At 37.8% G+C, this 25,458-nt stretch overlaps 1 protein-coding gene across 2 annotated transcripts; it reads left to right on the forward strand.

The window, feature by feature from the left end:
* CD53 (CD53 molecule) lies at window positions 1–25,458 on the forward strand. 2 transcript variants are annotated; one of them, XM_039841153.1, is made up of 8 exons: window positions 1–146; window positions 14,176–14,255; window positions 15,118–15,306; window positions 16,681–16,755; window positions 17,326–17,421; window positions 22,636–22,716; window positions 23,772–23,855; window positions 24,605–25,458. In XM_039841153.1, the coding sequence occupies exons 2-8, from the start codon at window positions 14,193–14,195 to the stop codon at window positions 24,674–24,676; spliced, it is 660 nt and encodes a 219-aa protein (XP_039697087.1). In that variant the 5' UTR covers window positions 1–146; window positions 14,176–14,192; the 3' UTR covers window positions 24,677–25,458. The 2 variants fall into 2 exon arrangements, with proteins under 2 accessions (XP_039697087.1, XP_039697088.1); XM_039841154.1 differs by lacking the exon at window positions 1–146 and adding an exon at window positions 13,917–14,068.

Consider the following 25,458-nt stretch of genomic DNA (forward strand, 5'->3'; position numbering starts at 1 on the left):
TTGTCACAGTGCAATCACATTTATTCTCCCTTCACTTCTCCTTTTACACAAATAGTTTCAACATCCGTGTTACCAGCCTTCTCACGGCCACCTATAGGATAATCATCAATTCTACCTAAAGGACTGAAGAAAATTGCCTGCAAAAGGTAAGACCGATGACATTTTAATCTGATTTGACAGCGGAGACCTAAACTATATAACGTGGGGAAGGTATCTGCTTAGGAGTTTCCAGATACTTCACTTAAAATCTTCTGCTTCTCTTTCACAAAGATGTGTAGGAAGTAAAAGGATCAGCAAGATCCTAGTAATCCTCAAAAGGCAATCAGGCCAGAAAGACTTTTAATTAATCAGGTTTCCATTATCTGATATCTCTTTGGGTCAGGGCATTCTTGTGCTTAAATTGTTTCCAAAATTGAATTTCTGTATGTGACTATTTCTGATGCCTGGAGCTTTCTGTGCAAGATGAAATTGGAGAGATTTTCTACATGCTCTGGTCTTTAGAAGATTGGTTTTGTAATTTTAAAGTGCGAAGAGAACCAACAACCAGAGCCATTTAGAAAGGTAACTGAGAGATGTAGGTCTACTTCATCTGAGGAAACTTCAAATGTAAATTTAGTAACTCCTACTGTGATTCCTCAGAGCCACTAAATACAAGGACTACTACAAATCACCCAGCTTAGTCAGGAACAAAGGATGTGGTCAGTATCTGTATCTCAAGAGGTGAAAGTTAGACACTTCTAAGAGACACGTACATTTTTTGTTTTCAAATGGCAGGAAGGGGTATCGTGACCACCAGAGTTCTCTCAAATAAACTTATCATTGGTGTTCAAAACAAGAATATTAATAAATATGACATGCTCCAGTCAATGAAACTGGATATTGCAGTATTTCCAATTTATGCCCCGTAACTAATGACTGAGGTGTCATAGACTCATAAAGTCTTTGGTCTTGGGTTTCTGTGACCACCATAGTTGCTGGGGGTCAGGTCACCACAGGGAACTCTAGATCGAAACTTTCTCCTTCCAGGACCTGCCAGTATCTGGCTTGGAAGGGAGAGGAAATTTCCCTAAGATGACAACCACCCACCTAACAGTGAGTGGTGGGAATGCCAAAGCACCTCAAAAGCTATTGAACCTTGAATTTAAAAATAAAGATCAGACTTTTTAACAAAGTTATTTAACAATCAGGCATCAAACACCCTCTGGGGTCAGCACTGTGCTTTGGAAGATGATGGTAGGGAGGGGATGGGCAAGGTAGGAGGATGTTTGTCTGTCAAAGAGGCCTGACCTTAAGGAATTCATAGAGCTAAGAGATATTAGATATGTATTCAAGTGCTTTGGAAGAAAGCTGAGCAAAAGCAGAATCTTAGCTGCTGGCTAAACAAAAAAAAGTTTTGCTTTCTCAATCCCTGCCAGAATCCGCACTGTTTTGAAATTTCAGTTGAATTGGAGATAAGGCTGAGCTAAAACACGATTTCCTGTGATGTTTCCTGTATCAGCTGGTTAAGAATATTTAGCCTTTAAATGAAAGGGTTGGGCACCTTTTTCACACAGGGAATGACTCAAAATCCATCCCTTCGTGACTACCACAACCTAAGGGCCTTCACCTTTGGTAACTGACAAGAAGCACAAACTGGAAAGGTCAAATTCTGTTGATCTTCAGGTTCTTATGTCCTCAGGTTGACCTCTGATCAGAAATCTTTGGACTCCCAACCTGAGTCCTATTCCTCTTCCTCATTCCTGTCTTGCAACATGCCAGTGGCTAAGCATAGTGCCAAGTGCTGGAGACAAAAGGATAATGGATGTTGTTATGAAATTCAAAGTGACAAAATGTGATCTTTTCTACAATAAGAGTGTACACAAAACCCAGGGGTTGTTTAGGAGTGTGTCAAAAACTCCCTGGGCTAGAGGGTGACTACCTGGGTTCATTTTCGAAGAAGTATGAGTTTGCTGTGGAGAATGAGAATAATGGCATTCAAGACAGGGTAGAGTATATGCAAGCTCTTAAGACCTGTGAACCCCCAAGTATGTTATAAATGAGAGTAAGCAAGATGGGAATACAACCAGCCATGTTTGCAGGACCATAGGAAGTGGATATCCCTTTCTCATATTTGGTTCTAGAATCCTAGCACCTGAAAGTAAAAGGCAAGATCCTTAACCAGGTGGGTCCTCGGCCTAGCACTGGATGGGGCCACACCTGAGACATCTACATGACAGAATTGATGGGATATTGCCTGAAATGAGGGTAGAGAGGCAGATATTTTCTTCCTCAATCTAGATTTTCCACTCGTAGAGGGAAGGGTGGAGCTTTTTTCGAGGTTACAGCCATTTTCTTTCTCTGAGCTTCTGTTCCAGGAAATACTGTGTTGATTTAGTTATGGTGGTTTGGTTTATGTTTCTACATTAGTCAGCCCACAGCACTTCCTGTACCGAGTGAGCATCTGATGTATGCAGATTACCCTGGGCCTAGGGACCGGGCACTTGTCCTCAGGAAGCTCCAGAACCCAGCTGCCACTGCTGGTGCAGAGAGCTGAAGCAGAGTAACAAAGAGAAACTAGACAGCTATACAGAGCGGGCCTCTAAGTGGCCGCTGGGGCATAGGAGGAGAGGATCACAGCTGGAGGTTGGGTGGTCAGTTTGGGAAGGCTATCTGTAAGCAGGCTTTGGAAAAAGGAAGGCAATACATTTCCAAAGCCAATGGGTGACACTCAGAGAGGAGACCATTGGTCGGTGCTGGAAGACAGAGGCAAGCCCTCTATTCATTTCCCATTTCACCAGCACACAGTAGAGTTCCTATCCAAGAAGTAGCATCAGTACATCACATTTATTGGCCAAGAATTGTTGTAAAGAAAAGATGCCACAAGGCTGTAATCATATAATCATTTGATGGAAGGAAATTTAACTTTCGATGGTAGACAGACAGCATAATATACATGTGACATATTATTGAATTGTACACTTAAAACCTATATAATTTTATAAACTGATGTCATCCCAATAAATTTAATTGAAATAAAATAAATAAAATAAAATAAAATAAAATAAAAGCATTATATCCCAAGTCTTAGAATGTCGTTACTTAAAAAGAACTTGGAGATTTAGATTCAAATACAGTGTCCAGTGTCCAACTCATAATGACAGTCCAATAAATATTAGCTATTATTGTAATGTTTCCTTTCTACTTATTTTTCAGGTAAAGTGACTTGTCCAAAGTCATCAGATTATTTAACTATTTATAATATTTCCTAATTCTCTATGGAATTCTCTTTCCTCCATACATTATATTCCCTTTTCTTTTCTTTCAATAATTTTTTTCAATTACAGTTGCCATACAATATTATATTAGTTTCAGGTGTACAACATAGACATTTATATAACTTATGAAATGATCACTCTGGTAAATCTAATACCCATCTGACACTATACATAGTTATTACAATATTATTGACTATATTCTTTACGCCATACTGTACATCCCCGTGACTATTTTGTAACTACTAATTTGTACTTCTTAATACCTTCCCCTTTTTCACCCACCTCTCCCAAAACCCCTCCCATCTGGCAACTATCAAAATGTTCTCTGTATCTGTGAGTTTGTTTCTGTTGTTTACTTTTTTCTTTATATTTCACATATAAGTGAAATTATATGGCATTTGTCTATCTCTGTTTGACTTACTCCATTCAGCGCAATACCTTCTAGGTTCATGTATGTCATTGCAAATGGCAAGATTTCATTCTTTTTTGTGGCTGAGTAATAGTCCATTGTACATATATATATACCACATCTTCTTTATCCATTCATTTATTGATGGATACCCACCTTGTCTCCATATCTTGGCTATCGTAAATAATGCTGCAGTGAACATATGAATGCACATGTCCCTTCAAAGTAGTGTTTTGGGTTTCTTCAGATAAATATCCAGCAGTGGGATTACTGGGTCCTTCTTTGTCTCTTGTTATAGCCTTTGTTTTAAAGTCTATTTTGTCTAGCATAAATTTTACTACTCTAGCTTTTTTTGTTTGTTTGTTTGTTTTTTCATTTTCATGAAATATCTTTTTACTTTTCTTTACTTTCAGTCTGTGTGTGTCTTTCAAGCTGAAGTGAGTCTCTTGTAGGCAGCATATGTAAGGATCTTTTTTTTTGTCTCTGTTCAGACACCCTATCTTTTGATGGGAGCATTTAATCCATTTACATTTAAAGTAATCGTTGATAGATATGTAGTCATTGCCATTTTATTATTCATATTTTTTATCTTTTCTTCTTCTTAAAGAAGTCCTTCTAACATTTCTTGTAATACTGGTTTGGTGGTGATGAATTCCTTTAGCTTTTTCTTGTCCAGGAAGCTCTTCATCTGTCCTTCAATTCTAAATGATAGCTTTGCCGGGCAGAGTAATCTTGGTTATAGGTCCTTGCTTTTCAGCACTTTGAATATTTTGTGCCAGTCCCTTCTGGCCTGCAAAGTTTCTGTTGAGAAATCAGCTGACAGTCTTATGGGAGCTCCCTTGTAGGTAACTAACTGCTTTTCTCTTGCTGATTTTAAGCTTTAAAGGGAACTTGGAGATTTCCCTTTAGCTGTTTTTATCCCTCCGTCTTTAACCTTTAGCATTTTAATTAGGATGTGTCTTGGTGTGGGTCTCTTTGGGTTCATCTTGTTTGGGACTCTCTGAGCTTCCTGGGCTTGTATGTATATTTCCTTCACTAGGTTAGAGAAGTTTTCTGTCATTATTTCTTCAAATAGGTTTTTGATTCCTTGCTCTCTCTCTTCTCCTTCTGGCACTGCCAGGATGTGAATGTTGGTATGCTCGATATTGTCCCAGAGGTTCCTTATCTATCCTCACATTTTTTGATTATTATTATTATTTTTTTACTATTCTGATTGGGTATATTCTGCTACCTTATCTTCTAAATCACTTATTTGATCCTCTGCCTCATTTAATCTATTGTTGATTCTCTCTAATATATTCTTTATTTTGGTTGTTGTATTCCTCATTTCTGACTGGTTCCTTTTTGTTTTCTATCTCCATTTTTCGTTTCCTATCTCCTGTTGAAGTTCTCTCTGTAATCACTGAGCATTTTTATGACCAGTGTTTTGAACTATGCGTTTGGTAGATTGCTTGTCTCCATTTTGTTTAGTTCTTTTTCCGGAGTTTTGTTCTGTTCTTTCATCTGGGACATCTTTGTCTCCCCATGTCGGCTGCCTCCCTGTGTTTCTTTCTATGTATTAGGTAGGGTTGCTATATCTCCCAGTCTTAATAGAGTGGCCTTATGTAGTAGGTGTCCTGTATTGCCCAGTGGCACAATCTCCTTGCTCTTATGAGCTGGGTGCTCCAGGTATGTTCCTGGTGTAGGCTGTGTGTGCCTTCCTGCTGTAGTCGAGCCTTGGTTACTGTTTGCATGTCAACGGAAGGGGTTGACCTTTGGGCTGATTGATTGTGAGGATTGGCTGTGACCACAGTGGAGGAGCTGTTGTGCAGGGGCTGACCCTATGGAACAGGATTCACTTTAGCAGGGCTCTGGTGCCTGCCCAGTCTGCCCTTTTAGCGTGTCATTCTTATATGTGGCCCCAGGTGATGCTCTGGCTCTGTTTGAAGCCAGCCCCTAGGCATGCAGCCTGGGGCCTCCTGAGAGGGGCCCTGCTGCAGGCCAAACTCAGCCACAGCCTGTGCCCTACCTGGGGCCCCCTTGCTTGAGCCACAAAACAATCTACAGATGGCCACCACCCACTTTGGGGTTAGAGGTGCCTTGAGAGGCCAAGCCAGGAACCGAGACCAGTTGTTGCCAATGCCAGGCTTGGGGCTGCTCAGCAAGAGGTATAGGGCATGCCAAGGCCAGATGCTCCTTATTGGGGATTTATAAACCTTTGAGAGATTTTAGGAAAGTTCACAGCATGAGCCAAGACAAGCTGTTTGTATGGAAATTCCACTAGAAGCACCTGCAAGTTGGGTGAGACAAGGCCATGTTAGCCAGGTTGATGAAGACTCAAATATAGCAGCCACCTGTGTTTGCATGCTGAGAGGGAGTAGGGCTCAACAAAGAAACAATGGATTCTGTGTTGAAGAAAGCTGCCCCCCTCTAGCTCTTGCTCTGAAGCCAGACAATTCGGTTCCTTCATGTATGTCCCTGGTGCTTTCTAAGCTGCTTCCCAAGCATTGGTCAGTAAGTAAGTCCATGCATGGCCCTTTAAGAGGAACACCTGCAACTCCAGCTGCCCTCTGTCTCACTCAGCCACAATCTCTGCTGGTTTTCACAGCCAGGAGTTGTGATTTCTCTTCCCGGCACTGGAACCCTGGGCTGGGGAGCCTGGTGTGGAGCTGTGACCCCTTGCTCCTCAGGAGGGACCTCCGCAGCTGAGATATCCCTCCCTATTTTTAACTGCCATGGAAGGTATGGGACTTGCCCATTCTGTGTCTCTGCCCCTCCTACCAGTCTCAAGATGGCTTCTTCTGTATGTCCTTATTTGTAGGACTTTCATTCAGCTATACTTCAGGCAATTCTCAGTGATGGTTGTTCTGTAGTTTAGTTGTAATTTTGATGTGGTCATGAGAGGATGCAAGCACAGCATTTACCTACTCTGCCATTGTGACTGGAAATCCATCTTCTCCCTTTCTTATAGACTTCTTATTAAATAAGCATCACTAGGTTTTGCTCTTTGTTCCTTCAATTTCCAGTGCATTTTAACATAAGCAAAATAAAAATACAACTTAATTATAAATTCAGTTGATCTGAAATCAATATGCTAGAAAACCATAATTTTAATATATATTTAATTTGTCAAACTTTTGTTAGACATTTTATATTTCAGAAGAACTAGTTAAGGAATAAGGGTGATAAATAATTTTGACTCCTCAACTCTTTTAAAATTCAAGTAAATTTGAACTCACGGCTTAATATTTACTCTATATCAGGAGCAAATAGAGGCATTAAAGAATTATCCAATGGTTTGTTCTTCTGAAAATAGCTATGATAGAATCTCAGTATTTATACCATCAAAGACTTAAGTTGTAATGATTTTGACATTAGAATCTCTTAGATCATTTACTCATGTTTAACTCTTTTTAAAAACTTTTTATTTTGACAAAAATTCAGACTTACAGAAGAGTTGTAAAAATAGTACTAAAAATTTCTGAATTCCTTTCACCCAGATTTTCCAAATATTAACATTTTACCACATTTTCTTTATTCATCCCTGGTTTTCTTATTTAAGGGTAATCACTGGCATGATATCCTTTCCTCATAAGAGCTTTAGTGCACATTTTCTACAAGCAAAAACATTCCCTTCCATAACCACATTACGGTGATCAAAACCAGAAAATTGACACTGGTGCAGTGCTATTAACAAGCCACACATCTTATTGAGATTCTACTGATTGCTCCGTTCATATTCTTGATAGCAAAAGGAAGTTTCTGATCGTGCGTTGCTTTCAACTGTCATGCCTCTTCAGTCTCCTTTTATCTGGAATAGTTCCTGAGTCTTTCTTTGTCTTTTAAGACATTGATATTCTTGGTCCTTGTCTTAGGTCAGTTGCTAGTAGAATCCATAATTTTTTTGTTGAGCTGTTATCTTGCTAAGCTTCCAAATGGAAGAAAATGAGCCTCCAAGATCATCTGGATTTGTCTTTATTTTTTTCTCTCCTCTTTGCTTCTTCCTTCTTTCTCTCTACAAATCACTAATTCCTCTCCCCTGAGAGTAGCCTTGAAGGGAAAAATTTTTCACCAGACCACAATATCAGAAAGAAATAAGACACAGTCCTTTGACAAAGTGATGGAAAGATGAGAAAAAACTAATGCATAAAAGTTGATAGTTCTGTTTTGTTTTATTTTAGTATCATCTCTCCCTCTACAATTGTCTATTACTCCCTCAAGAAGTCACACTTGCATAATCCCCATTATTTCTCAGCCACTTCCCACAGGGGTTCAAACTGTGAAAGATGGAAAGAATCTTCCTGGGGGCTCATCATTTTGTAGCACGTGAGTTGAGTTGGGAAGCAGAAGGCACAAAACTGGAACCTGGGACAATGGAAGGAGTATGGTTTTGGGAGGCTGAAACATCTTGGCCTGAGCCCTGTCTTTGCTTATTATTAGTGGGGGAATCTTGTGCCAATTATATAGGTCTTCTGAGTCTTGAATTTCCTGTTTACAAAATAGGGCTATTGACACTTAAGTTGTACAAGTAATGTGAGAATTATAAATAAGATGTTTATGAAGAAGTTGACATTTTTCAGGATTCAGTGAACTCTATCATATATCTAAATTTATTTTGGTAGGAGGGCCTTAATTTGGGGGCCCTTGTGGAGAACAGATTTTCTTTCCTACTTAGAAAAATCTTTACTTAATCAAGGCCCCAATATTCTTCACTGAAGAACCAAAGACCTCCACAGGCTCCACGTAGGAAGGGATAGGAAGCCAATGATACCTTGCTGAACATCATCCTCTTCCATATAAATTGGCAAATAGATCTGTATAGTGAGAAATGTATGTAGATAAATGTCTGGAAAGATGTTCATTGAAATGTTAGTAGTGATTATCTCTAGGCGGTGGGGTTTCAAAAGATTTTATGCTTTCTTCTTTGTACTGCATTGTTTAAATTTTTATGCAAAGGGCACACAAAGCTTTTTTAAAGGTATTTACCAAAAAGAATGAAATAATCAAAGGATTATTAAAGACCTCCTGGCTCCGATGTATTTTATTTTTGAAAATCTAGCAGGAAGCTGTGTTACCCGTAGAAATGGACTGGTAGGGAAACTCGGAACTTGATCTTTTAGTCAGTAGTCACTGAACTGGGCACTCTGGTACTGAGTCATCTAGGAAATATTACCTTATTTAACCTTGAGAAAAACCTGTGAGGTACATATTGATGTTGCCATTTTAAAGATGAGGAAATTGTAAAAGTTAGAGAGGTTAAGCAAGTAGCCCAAGGCCATGTTTCTGGTATGTCGCACTGCCAGAACTCAAAAGTAAATCTCTTTGATTCCATTACTAGTGTTTATCAAACTATATTCCATGGAACACTATGTTCTCTGAGCTGTTAGCAAGTAATCTTCAATATAAGGATAGGTTTGTAGTATATAAGTAGACTTTTCTCTAAGAGACCCACATTGTACATTAGCATATAACAAGTTTCTTAGAAGTCATTCATTAGAAAAACTGTTTATTGTTTTGTGGCTTATTTTTATTTAATCCCATTTATTTCCAAGATTATCTGATCATGAATTCCTATTACTCTCTGTTGCTTTCTTTGTTTTGTTTGAGGAACACTTTTTAATATCTCATAAATATGACAGCCTATGTAACACCAAAGCTGTCTTGCTGTGACTCCAGATTGGTCTCTAAGATTGGATCAGATAAAGGTGGAGATCAAGATTTGATTATTTTTTGAAGCTTCTGCCCAAACTTAGCCACTTCTAAACTTGATTAAATTCAAGACTAGATTAGATGGCCCTGCAAGTATGGGTCAAAGAAAAGAGAGGGATTCAACTAGAAATCCACAAGACAGTTTACCTGCTCAAGCACTTTGCTTGAAGGAAATTAAAGTGTAAACTTCATCCTTTGCCTTCACACTGAGCCGTGGGAGGTGGCCACAGCCAACTGCAATTCAGTTATAGATGTTTCCTGGAAAATGACGTTAGAGAATTTTTTCACAGAGCCATGAGTCATGGGGCCGGGAGTCACAGATTTTGACTGTGGAGTGGTGTCAGTTTTTTCAAATAGAGGGGTTGGGAGGGGTGGAGAGGTGGGAGTTCAATAATTGGCCAGTCATAGTAAATAAAGGGAAAGGGGAACAGGGTGGCATTCTCTCTGGGTTTACATGAAAACTGGGGCCATCATTGCTTGTGGTAACAATATTAACAATTTCACTAAAAGGGAAGCTTTTCTCCTTTAATTTGGTATGAGTCTGAATAAGTGGAAAATAAGGGAAAGAGAAAGAAGAGGTTAGTCTTCCTGTCTGTGAAGTAAAGAATCAATGAGGATATTCCCAGGATTGTGGGCACCTTATTAGTTGGTACTCTGTGGACACTTGGATTACAGGGGTCTTAAGCAGCTATCATAGAATCCCCCATTACTGGGGCTGAGGTGACTTTAGGAGGCATTTGGCACAGTCTTCTTGTGTGTAAGCTATTTGCCATGTCCAAGAAATTAATTTATTGGCAGAATAAATCTCAAGTCCAAGGCTCCTGACTCTGCAATATTATGATCATCCCATATACCAGATTATTTAGAATTAATGAGCAAATGTCATCATTTGTTCATTCAACAATCTTACTTTTTTAGTGTAATCAGGTACTGTGTTAGGCCTTGAAGATTCGAAGATGAATAAACTAGCTCCTACTCTCAAGGAGCTCATATTCTACCGAAGGAGGAGATAATTATAAAACAAAGTGTTTTGTACCATAATGGAGATGCACAGATGTTACAGGCACTCTTTGTGGAGAGTGGGGATTGGGCATGAAGAAATAGATACAATCAGAGAAGGCTTCCTGGACAAGTGCTGCTTGACCTGAGTCTCAGGATGATTAATAGCTAACCAAATTAAAGAGTCAGAGGGAGAGAAAGGGGCACATTCCAGCAAACCACATGAGCAAAAGTAAGGAAGGAGGCATTGAGGTAAGTATTCAATGCTGCTTGCTAAATTTTAAAGTATAAGACAGGGACTGCTGTCATGAGTTTGGAAAGGTGGACAAGTGCAAATGAGGAAGGGCCTTTTGATGTATGTATACATGCATAATCTGTTGCTACAGTCAAGGTAACATATTTATCACTCCCAAAAGATTATTGTGGTCTTTTGTAATCCGTTTCTCTTGCCCTTTCCTATTACCCATCTATTTCCCCTTCCTTTCATTCTCCTCTACCCCTATCCCCAGGCAATTATAGATCTTTTTTCATGTTGCTATAGATTAATTTTCACTTTCTAAAATTTTATATAACTGGACTTAGAGTACTTACTTTTTAAATTTTTATTAAATTTATTGAGGTGACATTGGTTAATAAAATTATGTAGGTTTCAAGTGTATAATTCTATAATACTTTTTTCGTCTAGCTTCTTTCACCTATCATAATTATATTGAGGTTCATCTATGTCATAGTATATATCAACTGTTCATTCCTTTGTATTCTTGTGTAGTATACCATTATATGGTTATACCATAGTTTATTTATCCATTCATCTATTGATGACCTTTGGGTTTTTTCCAGATTTTGGCTATTACAAATAAGGCTTCTATGAATATTCCTGTACAAGTTTTTGTATGAACATATGCTTCATTTCTCTTGGATAAATACCTTGGTGTAGAATGACTAGATCATACAAGTGTATGTTTCACTTTTTACAAAACTGGCAAACTGTTTGTCAAAGTGGTTATACTCTTTTCCATTCTCATCAACAGTGGATGAGAGTTCCAGTTCCACCATATCTCACCAACTCTTAGCATTGTTAGTTTTTTGTTTGTTTCTTTGTTTGTTGGTTTTGTTTTTCATCATTCTAGCAGGTAGGTATTGGTATTTTGTTGTGGTTTAAATTTGCTTTTCCCTAATGACTAATGAAGTAAAGTACTTTTTCATGTACTTATTTGTCATCCATGTATCTTCTTTGGTGAAGTATCTGTTTAGATATTTTGCCCATTTTTAAATGGAATTGTTTGTTTTCCTATGATTGAGTTTTGAAAGTTGTCTGATGTCCAATGTCTTGTGAGACATTTTTTATAATTTGTACACTTTTTGGTTGTTTTTGGATGAGAGCATAAATCTGGTCCCTGCCAATCTATACTGGCCAAAAGCACATACCTAAATATGTGATTTTATATTTTTACATTTAAAAAAATACAGCTGAAAATCTTTGAATTTCTATGGCATAATGTACTGTTCTTTGGGACTTGACATACTCATCTTTTATTACTGTGCAAAGGGCTACAGTAAGGATTCTCAAGGATTTGAAGATAAAGACTGGTAAATGTCACATCCTAAGAGTTAAATTAATTTAAAAATTCTAGATAAAACGAATAAGATTATTTTTTTCCATAGATGTCTCTTAGTCTATGAGATACTTGGTCAAAGTACAGAGGCCTAAGAAACACTCAAATCTATCATCCTTTCCTGATAAACAAGAGTGGTCCTTTAAGACTATATAATCACAGGTGCCATCTATTGAGTACTCGGCATATGTCTATCTATGTGGTAAAATCATCTAATCTTCACATCCACCCTATCACGTATAAGTATTACCTTATTTTACATAGGAATACATGTGACTAGAAAAGTTAAGTAGGCTTCTAAATCTCACATAGCTGTTTAGTAGCACTTGTGAGGGTTGACTTCCAGTTTGACCTCAAAGACTGTGTTGTAAATCATTGGACTTTTTTTTCATCCCCCTTATCATGGTTTCACTTTCCATGGTTTCAGTTACACATAGTCAACCAAGGTCCGAAAATACACAATCCATAAGTTTTAAATAGCATGCTGTTCTGAGTAGCATGATTAAATCTTGCACCGTCCTGCTCTGTCCCGCCTGAGACATGAATCATCCCTTTGTCCAGTGTATCCACACTGTATACACTACCTGCCCTTTAGTCACTTAGTAGCCATTTCAATGATCAGATCAATGGTTGCAGTATCATAGTGCTTGTATTCAAGTCACCCTTATAGTAGCCTAACGCTATGTCACAATGCCTACATCATTGACCTCACTTCATCTCATCACATGCACATTGTATCATCTTACGTAATGAGAAGAAGAAAGGTAAGAAGAAGGAGAAGGAGGAGGAGGAGAAGGACGAGTATAGTACAATAAGATATTTTGAGAGAGACTACTTTCACATAACTTTTAATATAGTATATTGTTATAATTGTTCTATTTTATTGTTAGTTATTGTTGTTAGTCTTTTACTGTGCCTAATTTTATGTCAAACTTTGTATAGCAAAAAAGAACATAATATATATAGGGTTTGGTATTATCTGCAGCTTCAGGCATTCACTTGGGGTCTTGGAACACATTACAATCTAATTAATTTTATTTTAACTTGATTAAAGTAATGATGAAGGATTAAGAATAATTTTGAAGGTCGAGACAAGAAGAAAAAGAAAAAAGGACAAAGTAAAGGGAAAGGAAACAGTATGAAATAGATAAAAGTATTCGGTCTTTTCAATAGAAATTACTGTGTCATGGAACAGAAGTAGTTCATCAGGCTTATCTATAACCTGGCTGAACCATCCCTCAAAACCATCTGATTTCTGGGTGCCTTCACATGGCAAAGAAGGTAGGATGAATTGTACAAGCAATCTATGCACTAGAAAAGGCATAGTTCTAATGGGGGAAAAATAAACAAAAATTGACATTCTGTTTTATATATTGCTCTCATGGGTAGTTTTAAAATACAAGTCACTCTTTAGAACCTCATTACTTCTGAGAGAAAATGCAAAATTGTGTATCTTGTTCTCTAGAATTGAAGATCAGACTTTGAATATTGATGTCCTCATCAAGAAAAAAAATCTATTTTTTAAAAATTCAAACTCTCTTTTCATTTCTCCATTGGATCTTTGTTGGCCAATTTTATCTCTGCTGTAAGATTGACATATTCTGGAGGATAGCTACTACTTCCTCATGATTGCATCTCCTATAGTATCTTAGGAAAAAAAAAACATCAAAAGGTCTTTTCAATAAAAGAATGAGGGAGGCATAGGTAAGTTCCCCCCCACCTTCATGTGGAGAGTTTTATAGACCACATGTAGTATGTATGTGCATCTCAGGGCATTTAAAGAACTAGCTGATTAAGCCATGGGCCTTCTCCACAGCGGGCTGACTGGCCAATCCCTGACCCCAGTGCTGCCCTCTTGAGTAAGTGCCCAGGTACTAGTCCCTGAGTACTGGCCTGCTGTGTGTCTCTGTGACTCATCCTCCCCTAAGAGTGGCTCTCTAGCTTACTTCTAGAGTGCTTAATTCAATGACACCATCCTTGGTTTACTGAATTGAAGAAAACATGAGTGTCTGAGATGAGCCAATTGGCACCTCAGTTCAGAAACTAAGAAAGCAGGAAGTTTGGGGAAACTTACCAGAGAAGAGTCACAGCTCAAATCCAAGGTAATGTTGAGGATCCTTTACCCCTGAATGTTGGTGACCTCTGATCTTTGGAGCTACCTTGCAAAGCTGGGACACTTACTTCCTCTGTTTTTCCTTCCACTTTTTAGTGCAAGAATATTCCAGCATGGGCATGAGTAGCTTGAAATTGCTGAAGTATGTCCTATTTTTCTTCAATTTGCTCTTTTGGGTAAGTGTGTCTCTTCTGAGTGTGGCTGAGCTCACCTCCTCCCAGCTACATTCTACTTCTTTCCTCTACCAAAGAGCATCATGTGGAGGGCAATTCATGCATGCCCGGGCCATGTGCAGCATAACCGGCCTAAAAAAGAAGGGAATTATCCTTTCCTCTAGTCTTCCCATCCTGCCACAGTATAAGCTTGCAAAATTGAAATGCACCAGTGCAGTTATTTATGGGGATGCGCTTTCTCTCTCTGGGGGCTTTAGGCTTTTACTGCTCACTACTGACATCTATTGATGAGGCACCTGAAACTACATTCTGTGCACTGAGTGCCTCTTTTTTTCTAGCTTTTACGTGCCCCCTGGACCTCTTGGAAGAATAGCTGATTGAAAGGGAAGTCATCTTTTCTGGGGAGGTTTAGCAATCAAATTTCAGGTACAGGATGAGTTGGTACTTACATTTCTATGAGAAGATTCTTAAAAGTTGGCTTCTCCATTTTTCTACCTAGCAAGACAAACTTCTCAAACAGGACCCCTTCTCTGCATGGTTGTGGTTTCCAAAGGGAAGACCATGTGTAAACAGTTGAGTGAACAAGGTAGTGGGGATCTGACATGTGAAGATATTGTGTTACACACAGAAGTGAACTTCCCATGATGTCTGATACAGGTAGGATGAAGCATTCATGGGACATTAACAGGAGGAAGCTGGGGTCACCTGTTTTCTAGGTGCATGGGAAAAGCTGGGTAAAAAGGTTATTCATCAGAGTCTTGATAGAGCCAATGGGAAAAGGTGATTCTAATCTCAAGTAAGTGAGCAGATGAGATATTCAAGAACGATGTTTTACCTAAGAATGTGGTGGGATTCTTCCTTTCAGTTTTGCGGCTGCTGCATTTTGGGCTTTGGGATATACTTCCTGATCCACAATGACTTTGGGGTACTCTTCCATAACCTCCCCTCCCTCACACTGGGCAATGTGCTCATCATCATCGGCTCCATTATCATGGTGGTTGCTTTCCTGGGCTGCATGGGCTCCATCAAGGAGAACAAGTGCCTGCTTATGTCGGTAAGTCTCTCACAGCAGATGTGGTGGTCCCCTAATTGGAGGGATATCATGTCTTAAGCCCCAGGCAGATGTTTCTTGGTAGCTCACCTAATGGCACAGAGAAATCATAGAAACATAAAATTGGCGTCTCAGGTCAGCCAAATTTGTCTAGACCAATAGTATTTTGTTTCTGACTAGGGTCCCAGGGATGGGTATTGCTATCCACCTTGCATCCATTTTACTGTTAATAGCAACACTTGTCATTGTGATTTCCCTTCATAGCATTTTATTTCCTTTTCATGTCTGGGTTGAAATTAACTGTCATCCATCTGCCTAAAACCTCCTCTCATTAGTATGTATTTGCAGGATGACTCAGTTGCTAAATAATGGAAAATCTAGTTTTCTAGATTTTTCTGAGTACTGTGACCCCCCCCTAAAAATGTCAGAGGATACTTCCCTATCTCATATATGCATGAGATACACCATAGTATGAGTGGCTCAAATTAGGCAAGGGCCTAGGCTGCAGCCATTGAGGTCTAACGTGAGCTTTTCTGTTGTTCCTTGTCAGTTAACCATCCCGAGGAATACCTTTATGCTTAGATTTTGGCATAATCTCTATAAAAGAAAAGCTCATTTCTCTAGTGCATCCAGAACAGAGCTTGGCGTAATAGTGCCACTTTATCCATAAGTATGGGTTCCCAGTCACCTTGGTTCTTCCCATTATGGGAATTTATAAACTGGAGCCTAGAGATAGAATAAGAAAGTCTTGTTCTCAGATAGTTCCCAAACTACTGGCAAAAGATGGAAGACAATAGATATGGGGGAAAGGTTTTAAGTGGTCAAAATTCATGTTGGGGTAAAAAGGTGTAGGAGAGGGGGTAAATGAAAATGTTTCTGTTGTGTGTGGTTAACATAAAGGGAGTAAACACCTCTTCACCCCATCTGTGCAGAGCTCCTCTCAACTTCCACCATCACCTGTCCCCACCCCAAAATCCCTCTGCTCTTGCAGAAAGGACCAGGCCCCAAACTCTAAGGACACACAGTTTAGTTTACTGGTCTTTTGCTCAATTGTTTTGATAAGCTGATGCCAAAATTGTTTAATTGATTCAACGAATGGTATTTCATATGCATTATGCACATGGAACTTGACAGGCACATGAGAAGGAAAGAACAAAGTGAAAAGACAGCTGATCTGCCCTCTAGAGTTTTGGAGGCTAGTTATAGGAAAAGAATACCTATTACTCACAAAACAAGAGAAAGCTGGTGAAGGCCCAACCAGGCCGGAACAAAGACCTCTTGCCCATGTGCAGAGACATGACTGGATGCTCCCGGGTGCAGTGGGAATAGGGTGAGAACTGGGATCAGTGCTGTGAGCATGTCTCTGCTTTATCCTAGTTCTTTGTTCTGCTGCTAATTATCCTCCTTGCTGAAGTGACCTTGGCCATCCTGCTCTTTGTGTATGAACAGAAGGTAAGTTATAAAGAATACAATTTATTATATGGCTGAGAATGGGGAGTAGACAGTGGAGAAGTTGGCACAAAATAAGTCCTATAATTAGAGGTAGAAGCAAAGTGAAAGGATAAAGGAAAGAGAGATTAATTGTAATTGGGAAGAGAAAAAATTTTTACAAAGGGTATTGCATTTAAATGCTGCTCTGAAGGATGAGTAGGAAGAATAGCAAACCCAAGTTTATCTTCCTCCTACTTACTTTTCTCCATGTGTCTGGCAACATAGAATATCTGTTTGGGTGCATAAGAGAGCCCACGCTTTGATTGTCCCTTTTCCTCCTTGGTACTAGAGTTCTGGAAGCACAAGCGGCCACTGTGTGCTTCTTCCTTCAATGCCATCTCACCCTCAGCACTTCTTCTGATATATATATAAAAAAAGTCCAGAATGTCTCTCTGTTCCCTTCCTTAGCTTTGAGGAGACCATTCAAAAGGGAGGAATAAGTGGAATCACTAGCCTATACTAGAAATTCCTTGTTCCTTGAACTCACCTGCTTTTTGCAATGTCTCCTTTGCTGGGATGTGCCCTGCCCAGCTGAATAAGTCTGCGGCTGAGGGCCTGACTGACAGCATCCAGCGATATCATTCGGACAATAACACCAAGGTAGCATGGGACTCCATCCAGAAACATGTGAGTACAGATGGAATCTTCCTTAGCTCAATCCTGACTTAATTTTCCAACCTCAGTCCCTGAGGTCTAGAAGGGACTTCCTTTCTTGAAAGTTTCAGAATCTAAGGCCCACAGCCTCTAGGTTCAGAATATGGTTGGCTGTCACAAACAGGAGGAACAGGAATCAGTCTGATTGGCACAAAGTTGACTATATTCTCTTTCATCCTTTACCAACTCAGATAGGCTCATTGTTTAAGCCCTCCTAAGATGTTAGGGAGACCCACATATGTCATACTAGATTAGTTTGTGTATTTTCCAAAATTTTTCTGAAAACAGAAATTATATAATGCAAGAAATCTGTTTTGAATTCCTGAGTAACCAAATCATGCTTGTTACCTAGCCTGCCAGCACCCTATTCTTCATACCCCCTCCGCACCCACAAGCATACATCTTAACTCTGCATTCCTGCCTTGGTGTGTTAGGGGATAAAGAAGGGTCAGGGACCCAGCCTGCCACTGGTGTAGTCTGTGTCTCAGACAATGCCACTATGACTACATGGAGTCCCTGTGGCCCTGTCAGGCCTGCTTAGTGTGGAGTAGAAGAAACAGTGAAGGAATTAGAGCCCAGAGACCAGGATTCGGTGGTCTTGGGAAAGTCACTTAACCTCTCTGAATCCTCAATTCTCTATTTTTTAAATTTAGCTTAGAAGCTTATTTATTATAAAGTTTTCAGGCATATGCAATAGTAAGGAGAATGATAACAAAATGAATCTCCAAGTACGTACTACCCAGCTTCAACAGTTAACATTTTGCCAATGTCATTTCATAATCCCCTAGGCTTTTTTTGCTAGAATATATTGAAGCAAATACTAGACATCATATCCTTTCACCCATTAAATATAAAGACTTTATTTTTAAAAATATTTTATTTTTTAGAGAAGTTTTAGGTTTACAACAGAAATGAGAGAGAGGTACAGAAATGGTGCATATACCCTCTGCCTCCACACATGCACAAGCTCCCCCATTATCAACATCATTCACCAGAACGATACTTTTTGTCAAACCAAGAATGAACCTACAGTGACACATAATTATCACCCAAAGTCCATAGTTTACATTAGGGTTCACTTTGGGCATGGTACATTCTACGCATTTGGAAGAATGTATAATGAAATATATCCATCATTATAGAATCTAACAGAATAGTTTCACTACCCTAAAATTTTCTATATTCCCCCTGTTCATCGCTCCTCCTACCTCCTCCCTGAAAACCACTGATATTTTTTATTGTCGTCATAGTTTTGCCTTTTCCAATACGTCATATATTTGGAGTCATACAGTATGCAGCCTTTTCAAATTGGCTTTTTTCTCTTAGTAATATGCATTTAACATTCCTCCATGCATTTTCACGTCTTTGTAACTCATTATTTTTTTTTTTAGCACTGAATAATATTCCATTGTCTGGATGTACCACAGTTTATTTATCCATTCTCCTACTAAAGGACATCTTAGATGCTTCCAAGTTTTAGCAATTATGAATAAAGCTACTACAAACATCCACAAACAATTTGTGTTTTGCGGGGGGGGGAGCGCTCCTTCAGATAAATACCAAGGAGCATGGTTACTGGATCATACGATAAAAGTATGCTTAGTCTTATAAGAAACTTCCAAACTGTCTTCCAATATGTCTGTGCCATTTTGTATTCTCACCAGCAAAAAATAAAAGGTCCTCTTGCTCCATATTCTCACCAGCAGTTAGTATCAGGTTTCCAGATTTTGAGCATTCTAATAGGGGTACAGTGATATCTTATTGTTGTTTTAATTTGCAATTAATTCTCTGATGGCATACGATGCTGAAAATCTTTTTATATGCTACGTGCCATCTGTATATATATTTTTGGTGAGGTGTCTGTTAAGGTCTTTGGCTTATTTTATAATCAGTTTGTTTGTTTTCTAATTGTCGATTTTTCAGAGTTCTTTGTATATTTTGGGTAAGTCTTTTTTCAAATGTGTCTTTTGCTAACATTTCTTCCTAGTCTGTGGACTGTTTTCTAATTCTCTTGAAATTTTCTTTTGCAGAGCAGAATTTTTAAATTTTAATGAAGTCCAGATTATCAATTATTTCTTTCATAGATTATGCCTTCGGTGTTGTTTCTAAAAAGGTATCTCTATATCTAAGGCCATCTAAGATTTCTCTTATGTTATCTTCTAGGTGTTTTACACGTTTGTGTTTTAAATTTAGGCCTATGATCCATTTTGAGTTAATTTTTGTGAAGGGTATAAGGTCTCTGTCTAGATTCAATTTATTGCATGTGGATGTCTGGTTGTTCCAGCACCATTTGTTGAAGAGACTATCTTTCTCCATTGTATTGCCTTTGCTCCTCTGTCAAATATCAGTTGATTATATTTATGCGGGCCTATTTATGAACTCTCTATTCTATTCTATTGATTTGTCTGTTCTTTTGCCAATACCACACTGTCTTGATTACTGTAGCTTTATAGTGAGTCTTAAAGTTGGGAAGCATCAGTTCTCCAGCTTTGTTCTTTCCCTTCAATATTGTGTTGCTTGTTCTGGGTCTTTTGCCTTTCTATATAAATTTTAGAACTAGTTGGTCGATATTCATAAAATAACTTGCTGGAATTTTGATTGGGATTGCATTGAATCTGTAGATAAAATTGTGGAGAACCTAAAACATATTGACAATATTGAGTCTTCCTTCCTATCCATGAACGTGGAATGTTTCTCTATTTACTTAGTTATATATATATATATATATATATATATATATAGAATGTTTCTCTATTTACTTAGTTATATATATATATAAAGTTTATCAGAGTTCTGTAGTTTATCAGAGTTCTGTAGTTTTCTTTATATAGGTCTTGTGCTTTTTTTGTTACATTTATACCAAAGTATTTTATCTTGGGGGGTGCTAATGCAAATAGTATTGCTTTTTTTTTAAATTTTAAATTCCACATATACATTGTTGACACATAGCAAAGCAATTGACTTTTACTTATTAACTTTGTATCCTGCAACCTTGATATAACCACTTGTCAGTTCCAGGAGTTTTATGTTGATTCTTTTGGATTTTCTTCATAGATTATCATACCATCTGCGAACAAAAGCAGTTTTATGTCTTCTTTCTTAATATGTATACCTTTTATTTATTTTTCTTGCCTTATTGTATTAAAAAGGACTTCTAGCATGATGTTAAAAAGGAGTGCTTTGTACCTGATCTTAGTGGAAAAGCTTCGTACCATTAAGTATGATGCTAACTGTAGGGCTTTTGTAGATTATTTTTGTGTATCAAGTTAAGCAAATTCCCTTCTATTTTAACTTTTTTAAGTGTTTTTTTTTAATTATGAATAGGTGTTAGATTTGACACATGCTTTTTCTGCATCTATTGATATAATTGTGTGATTTTTCTTTTTTAGTCTTCTGATGAAAGAGATTACATTAATTGATTTTCCAATGTTGAATCAGTCTTGGTTCAATTTTATTATGAGGAGAACACTTTAAATTAGATCAATTTTCTGAATAATTTTTAAGAATGCATTATTGTTGACTATAGGTGCAATGTTATACAGCAGATCGCTAGGGCTTATTCATTTTTAAGTGTTGAAACACTATAAATCCATTTGGTCATGGTGTATAATTTTTTTCATACCTTTTTTCATTCAATTGGCTATTTTTTTTGAGAATTTTCACATCTATGTTCATAAAAGACAATGGTCTCTAGTTTTCTTTTCTTGTAATATCTGTGTCTGATTTGATATTAGGGTAATGTTGGCCTTATAGAATGAGTTAGAAAATATTCTTTCTGCTTTTATCTCTGAAAGAGATTGTAGAGAATTGGTATAATTTCTTCCTTAAATGTTTGGCTGAATTCACCAGTGAACCCATCTGGGCCTGGTTCTTTCTGTTTTGCAAAGTTATATATTATTAATTCTATTTTAAATAGATATAGGCCTATTCAAATCACCCGTTTCTTCTTGTATGAGGTTTGGCGGGTTGTATTTTTCAAGGAATTTGTCTATTTCATCTAGGTTATCAAATTCGTAGGTGTAGAGTTGTTCATAGTATTTATTCTGATATTTGTAATTTGTGTCTTCTCTTTTTTTTCTTACTTAGCCTGGCTAGCACTTTATTGCTTTTATTGATCTTTTTAAAGAACCACATTTTGGTTTGTTGATTTTCTCTTTGATTTCCTATTTTCAATTTTATTGATTTCTGCTTTAATTTCTATTTCTTCTTCTTACTTTGGATTTTATTTGCTCTTTTTCTAGTTTCTTAAGGTGGACACTTATTGATTTTAGATCTTCTTTTCTAATATTTGCATTTAATGAAATACATTTTTCTCTAAACATTGCTTTTGCTTTATCCCATAAATTTTTATAAGTTGTATTTTCATTTTCATTTACTTCAAAATATTTTAAAATTTCTCCTGAGATTTCTTCTTTGACCATGTGTTTTTTAGAAGTGTATTGTTTAGCCTTCCTGTAAAATAACTTCTTTTTAATACACCTAAAATTTTGTAATTCCTTAATGTTACTAATACATTCTCTATAATAAAATTTTCCTAATTACCTAAAATATTAGTTTTAAATAGTTTCTTCAGATCAAGATCTACACAAGGACACGTAGGTGATACGTCTCTCTAAATCTCTTTTAATTTATAATGGTATCCCTCTTTTTCATGCTATTTATTTATGGAAAGAAATTAGATTGCTCATTCTATAGAATTGCCCAGTTTCTAGATCTGGCTAGTTTCTTCCACAAGATATTTTAGTGTCAGAGAGTCTTTGTCTCCCATACTCATGAATCTGGAAGCCTAATGCAGGTTCCATTTGTGGTGAGACTAGTATAGCTGATATTTCCTGTTACATCATGTAAGCAGGCATATAATGTCTGATTGTCCTACTTTTTGTGATTTTAAGACTGGTTGGTGGGTCTAGGTATGGTCAGCTTAATACCTTCATTATAAAGTCTCATGTGTGCCTAATTTTTGATCTGTAAATTGTGAAAGAATTAAACTTGCTCTCTCTACTTCAAAGAGTCCATGTGAATAAAATGGTATAATGGATTTGAAAGCACTTTGTTCTAAGGAGCTCTAGTGGTCAGACAAATTCTGCTATAGAATCAGATGTGAAGGGCCCATCTTTCCTTCAAGGCCCACAATTTTCGTTCTGTTAATTTTCTAACAATCACATTTTCGTGGCATTTGGCTTTCAGCTGCAATGTTGTGGTGTAAATGGCACAAGTGATTGGACCGGCAGCCCACCAGCATCTTGCCCTTCTGATCCACAAGTTAAGGTAATTTGTGGGGGGTGGGCGGGCAACTTTTCTGTTATTGGCTTCTTTAAATAACCTTTTAATTGCCTTAGAAACTCCAGTCCTACTGGACCTGGTCCTCCCATCTAGAAACAGGGAATCCTGAACAAAATAGAGACCACAGAGACAATGCAGATAGCTAGACAAATCAGAACTAAAAAGGAGCAAGCTCATTTAGACTAGAGACATCATTAGGAATCTTGCTGCCCTAAACTATTATATTAGAAGGGAAAAGTTTAAGTAATAGAGGCAGAGGATTATGTCTAGATTCTTCTTGAGCAAGAAGTGGCTCTCCTTATGGTCGAAAGTGAAATTTGTAAGGTTGAGGTATAAAAGCTTCTTCTCCCTGTTTCTCTGCTCTCCTTCCTTGGAGATGGCAGCATCTAGCCCCTTAGTGAAATGAATCGTAAGTGAAGGAGTGAGGAGTTGGGAGAGAGAAGGTTGGTGAAACTGCTGAAACAACGTGCCCACTAAAGACCCAGAGAAAAAGCCAAAATCATCTTCCAACTTGACCAAGCCCCTGTTACCCCATGTTACTCACTCTCGGGGGTGTTTGGAAATCTCTGGAATTTTTTAGGTCTGTGAAGAAACACTAGGATACCTACCAACCAGCAACTGCCCTGGAGCTTGGTTGGGCCATGATAGATTTACTGGCTTTTGAGGCAGAAGCTGAAATGCAACCAATCCTGGCATTGCATAACTTATATTCCCATTTGTTAACACTGATTCAGAAGTAAATGTTCAAAGAACATAAGGACATCTGCTGCTGACATACCTTTTGGGAGCTAGCTGAACTCAGTGTGTAAGAATCTAAGACTTCTACTTTAGGTGCCACTGTAATGGTAACACCAGCAGAAAAGTCTAGTTTAATATTCTCTACTTTACACCAGTTTCTTTATTAATGTAAAGAAAATAAAAATATAATACCTGGCCGAAGTCTCTTGGCAGAAGGGAAAATACAAACTATGTTCCCAAATAAACATTTGATAAAGTTGAATAATATAGCGATATTATTTGTACTTGTAATTTTTTTCTAGGGTTGCTATATAAAAGCAAAACTGTGGTTTCATTCCAATTTCCTATATATTGGCATCATCACTATCTGTGTATGTGTGATCCAGGTAAGAGCTTAACCATACAACTTTGGGAATTAAATGAGCTAAGTCATAAAAGGTTTTAGAACATTATCAGATATATAGTATATGCTCAATAAATATGAGCTCCCTCAGTCAAGTAGAAAATAATGTTATTACAAACTTAAAGCATACAGAAAATACGCTATAAGATCTATCTGGTCAACTTATTCCTAAGAGAAAATCATGTGATGGATAAAACATTCCACTTGAAAAATTGGCCTTGTACGTTAAGCAGGAGTTGGTGATGAAAATTATAATCAATTTCTTTGTTGTTTCTCTGCTTAGTTTGATAAGTCAAGAATTAATTGAGGATCATTTTGTATGATTTTTTTTCACGTGATATATCACAGAATAGCTAAGATTTAATCAAGGAACTCAGAATGAAACAATTTTCCCCTGCTTAGAAATCAAGGAGGCCTAAGACATGGGTAGAGTTGATTCATTGCATAAAGTGTTCAGAATGTGATTACACCAGCAGCAGAGCCTCTTAAGCCTTCTTAAGGACTTCTTAAGGAGACAAAAGATATCCCAACACTCTGTACCCCATTGTCTTGCCATCTTTGCCCCCACTTATCTCCCCACTGCCATTCTAAAACTAAAGGACAGAATACCTGAGAAGGAATTAGAAGTGATAGCAGGAAGGGTGGTCTCAGTGTAAAGGGGCTGATCACAGGGGTTGTGGGAGAGATGGATCCTCCTATAAAGACCTCATATTTTTTCAACTCTTTTTTCAGGTGTTGGGGATGTCCTTTGCACTGACTCTGAACTGCCAGATTGATAAAACCAGCCAAGCCCTAGGGCTGTGACCTGCTATAGTCTTTGCTGGAAAGACTTGTTCTAAAACCACTTGTAACCGGAAGCCCTGTAAGATTACTTCCTAGACTGAAATTTTTGTCCAATTCTCATTTTCCCATTTTGGTCCCTGTCTCATACAACCAAAGAAGAGGATGTTGGCCAGGCACTTCCCATCTCAGGAAACAAGACAATCATTTACCTACTCAAGGTATCAGCCATGTCACTCAAGGTAGTGACACTAATACCTGAACATTTTTCAGACACAAGAGGATGAGAGAACCTACAGCACTAATGGCTCGAGATCAAAGGATGGGTCCAGGACTTGAGATTTTTCATTTTCCTATTGTCAAACAAGTCTCTAGACTCTAAATCATTCCCAGTTCATTCTCCAAAGTCAAGCAAGAGACAAGCTGAAGGGAGCTCTGGGGCCAGACTTACTGGATCATTGTCATAATCCTTGGTTTACATTAGACTTGGGAGACTTAGCTACAGAAATGATGTAGTACTCTTCTTGCCAAAGAGTGAAGTTTCATTTCAATTTCTTTATAAAACAGTATTATTGCTTCATTTTAAGTCTTTCCAGAAGAAACTATTCAGTTGTTCATATCCTGACTTCAGCCAACCGCTTAGCCTTTGATTTACATAACTGTGGAGGAACTCAGCAGACTGGTATCTCTGGTAGTTTAGTTGATAATCACATTCAGAAGAGTTCAGGTATTATTTCTCTATCACATAAAGTTTTGTTAATGTACTACTTTAACTCTTTAATAAATAAAATTGCATGTGATCTCAA

This window comes from Pteropus medius, unplaced genomic scaffold (assembly GCF_902729225.1).
Source record: "Pteropus medius unplaced genomic scaffold, Ma_sr-lr_union100, whole genome shotgun sequence".
Classification (NCBI taxonomy): domain Eukaryota; kingdom Metazoa; phylum Chordata; class Mammalia; order Chiroptera; family Pteropodidae; genus Pteropus; species Pteropus medius.

Bases quoted from the DNA above. Each gene is read 5' to 3' on its own strand.
- CD53 (XM_039841153.1), top strand. From the start codon at position 14,193: ATGGGCATGAGTAGCTTGAAATTGCTGAAGTATGTCCTATTTTTCTTC. The intron at 15,307-16,680 runs GTAAGTCTCTCA...GCTTTATCCTAG, and splicing joins ACAAGTGCCTGCTTATGTCG to TTCTTTGTTCTGCTGCTAAT. The intron at 23,856-24,604 runs GTAAGAGCTTAA...CTCTTTTTTCAG, and splicing joins TCTGTGTATGTGTGATCCAG to GTGTTGGGGATGTCCTTTGC.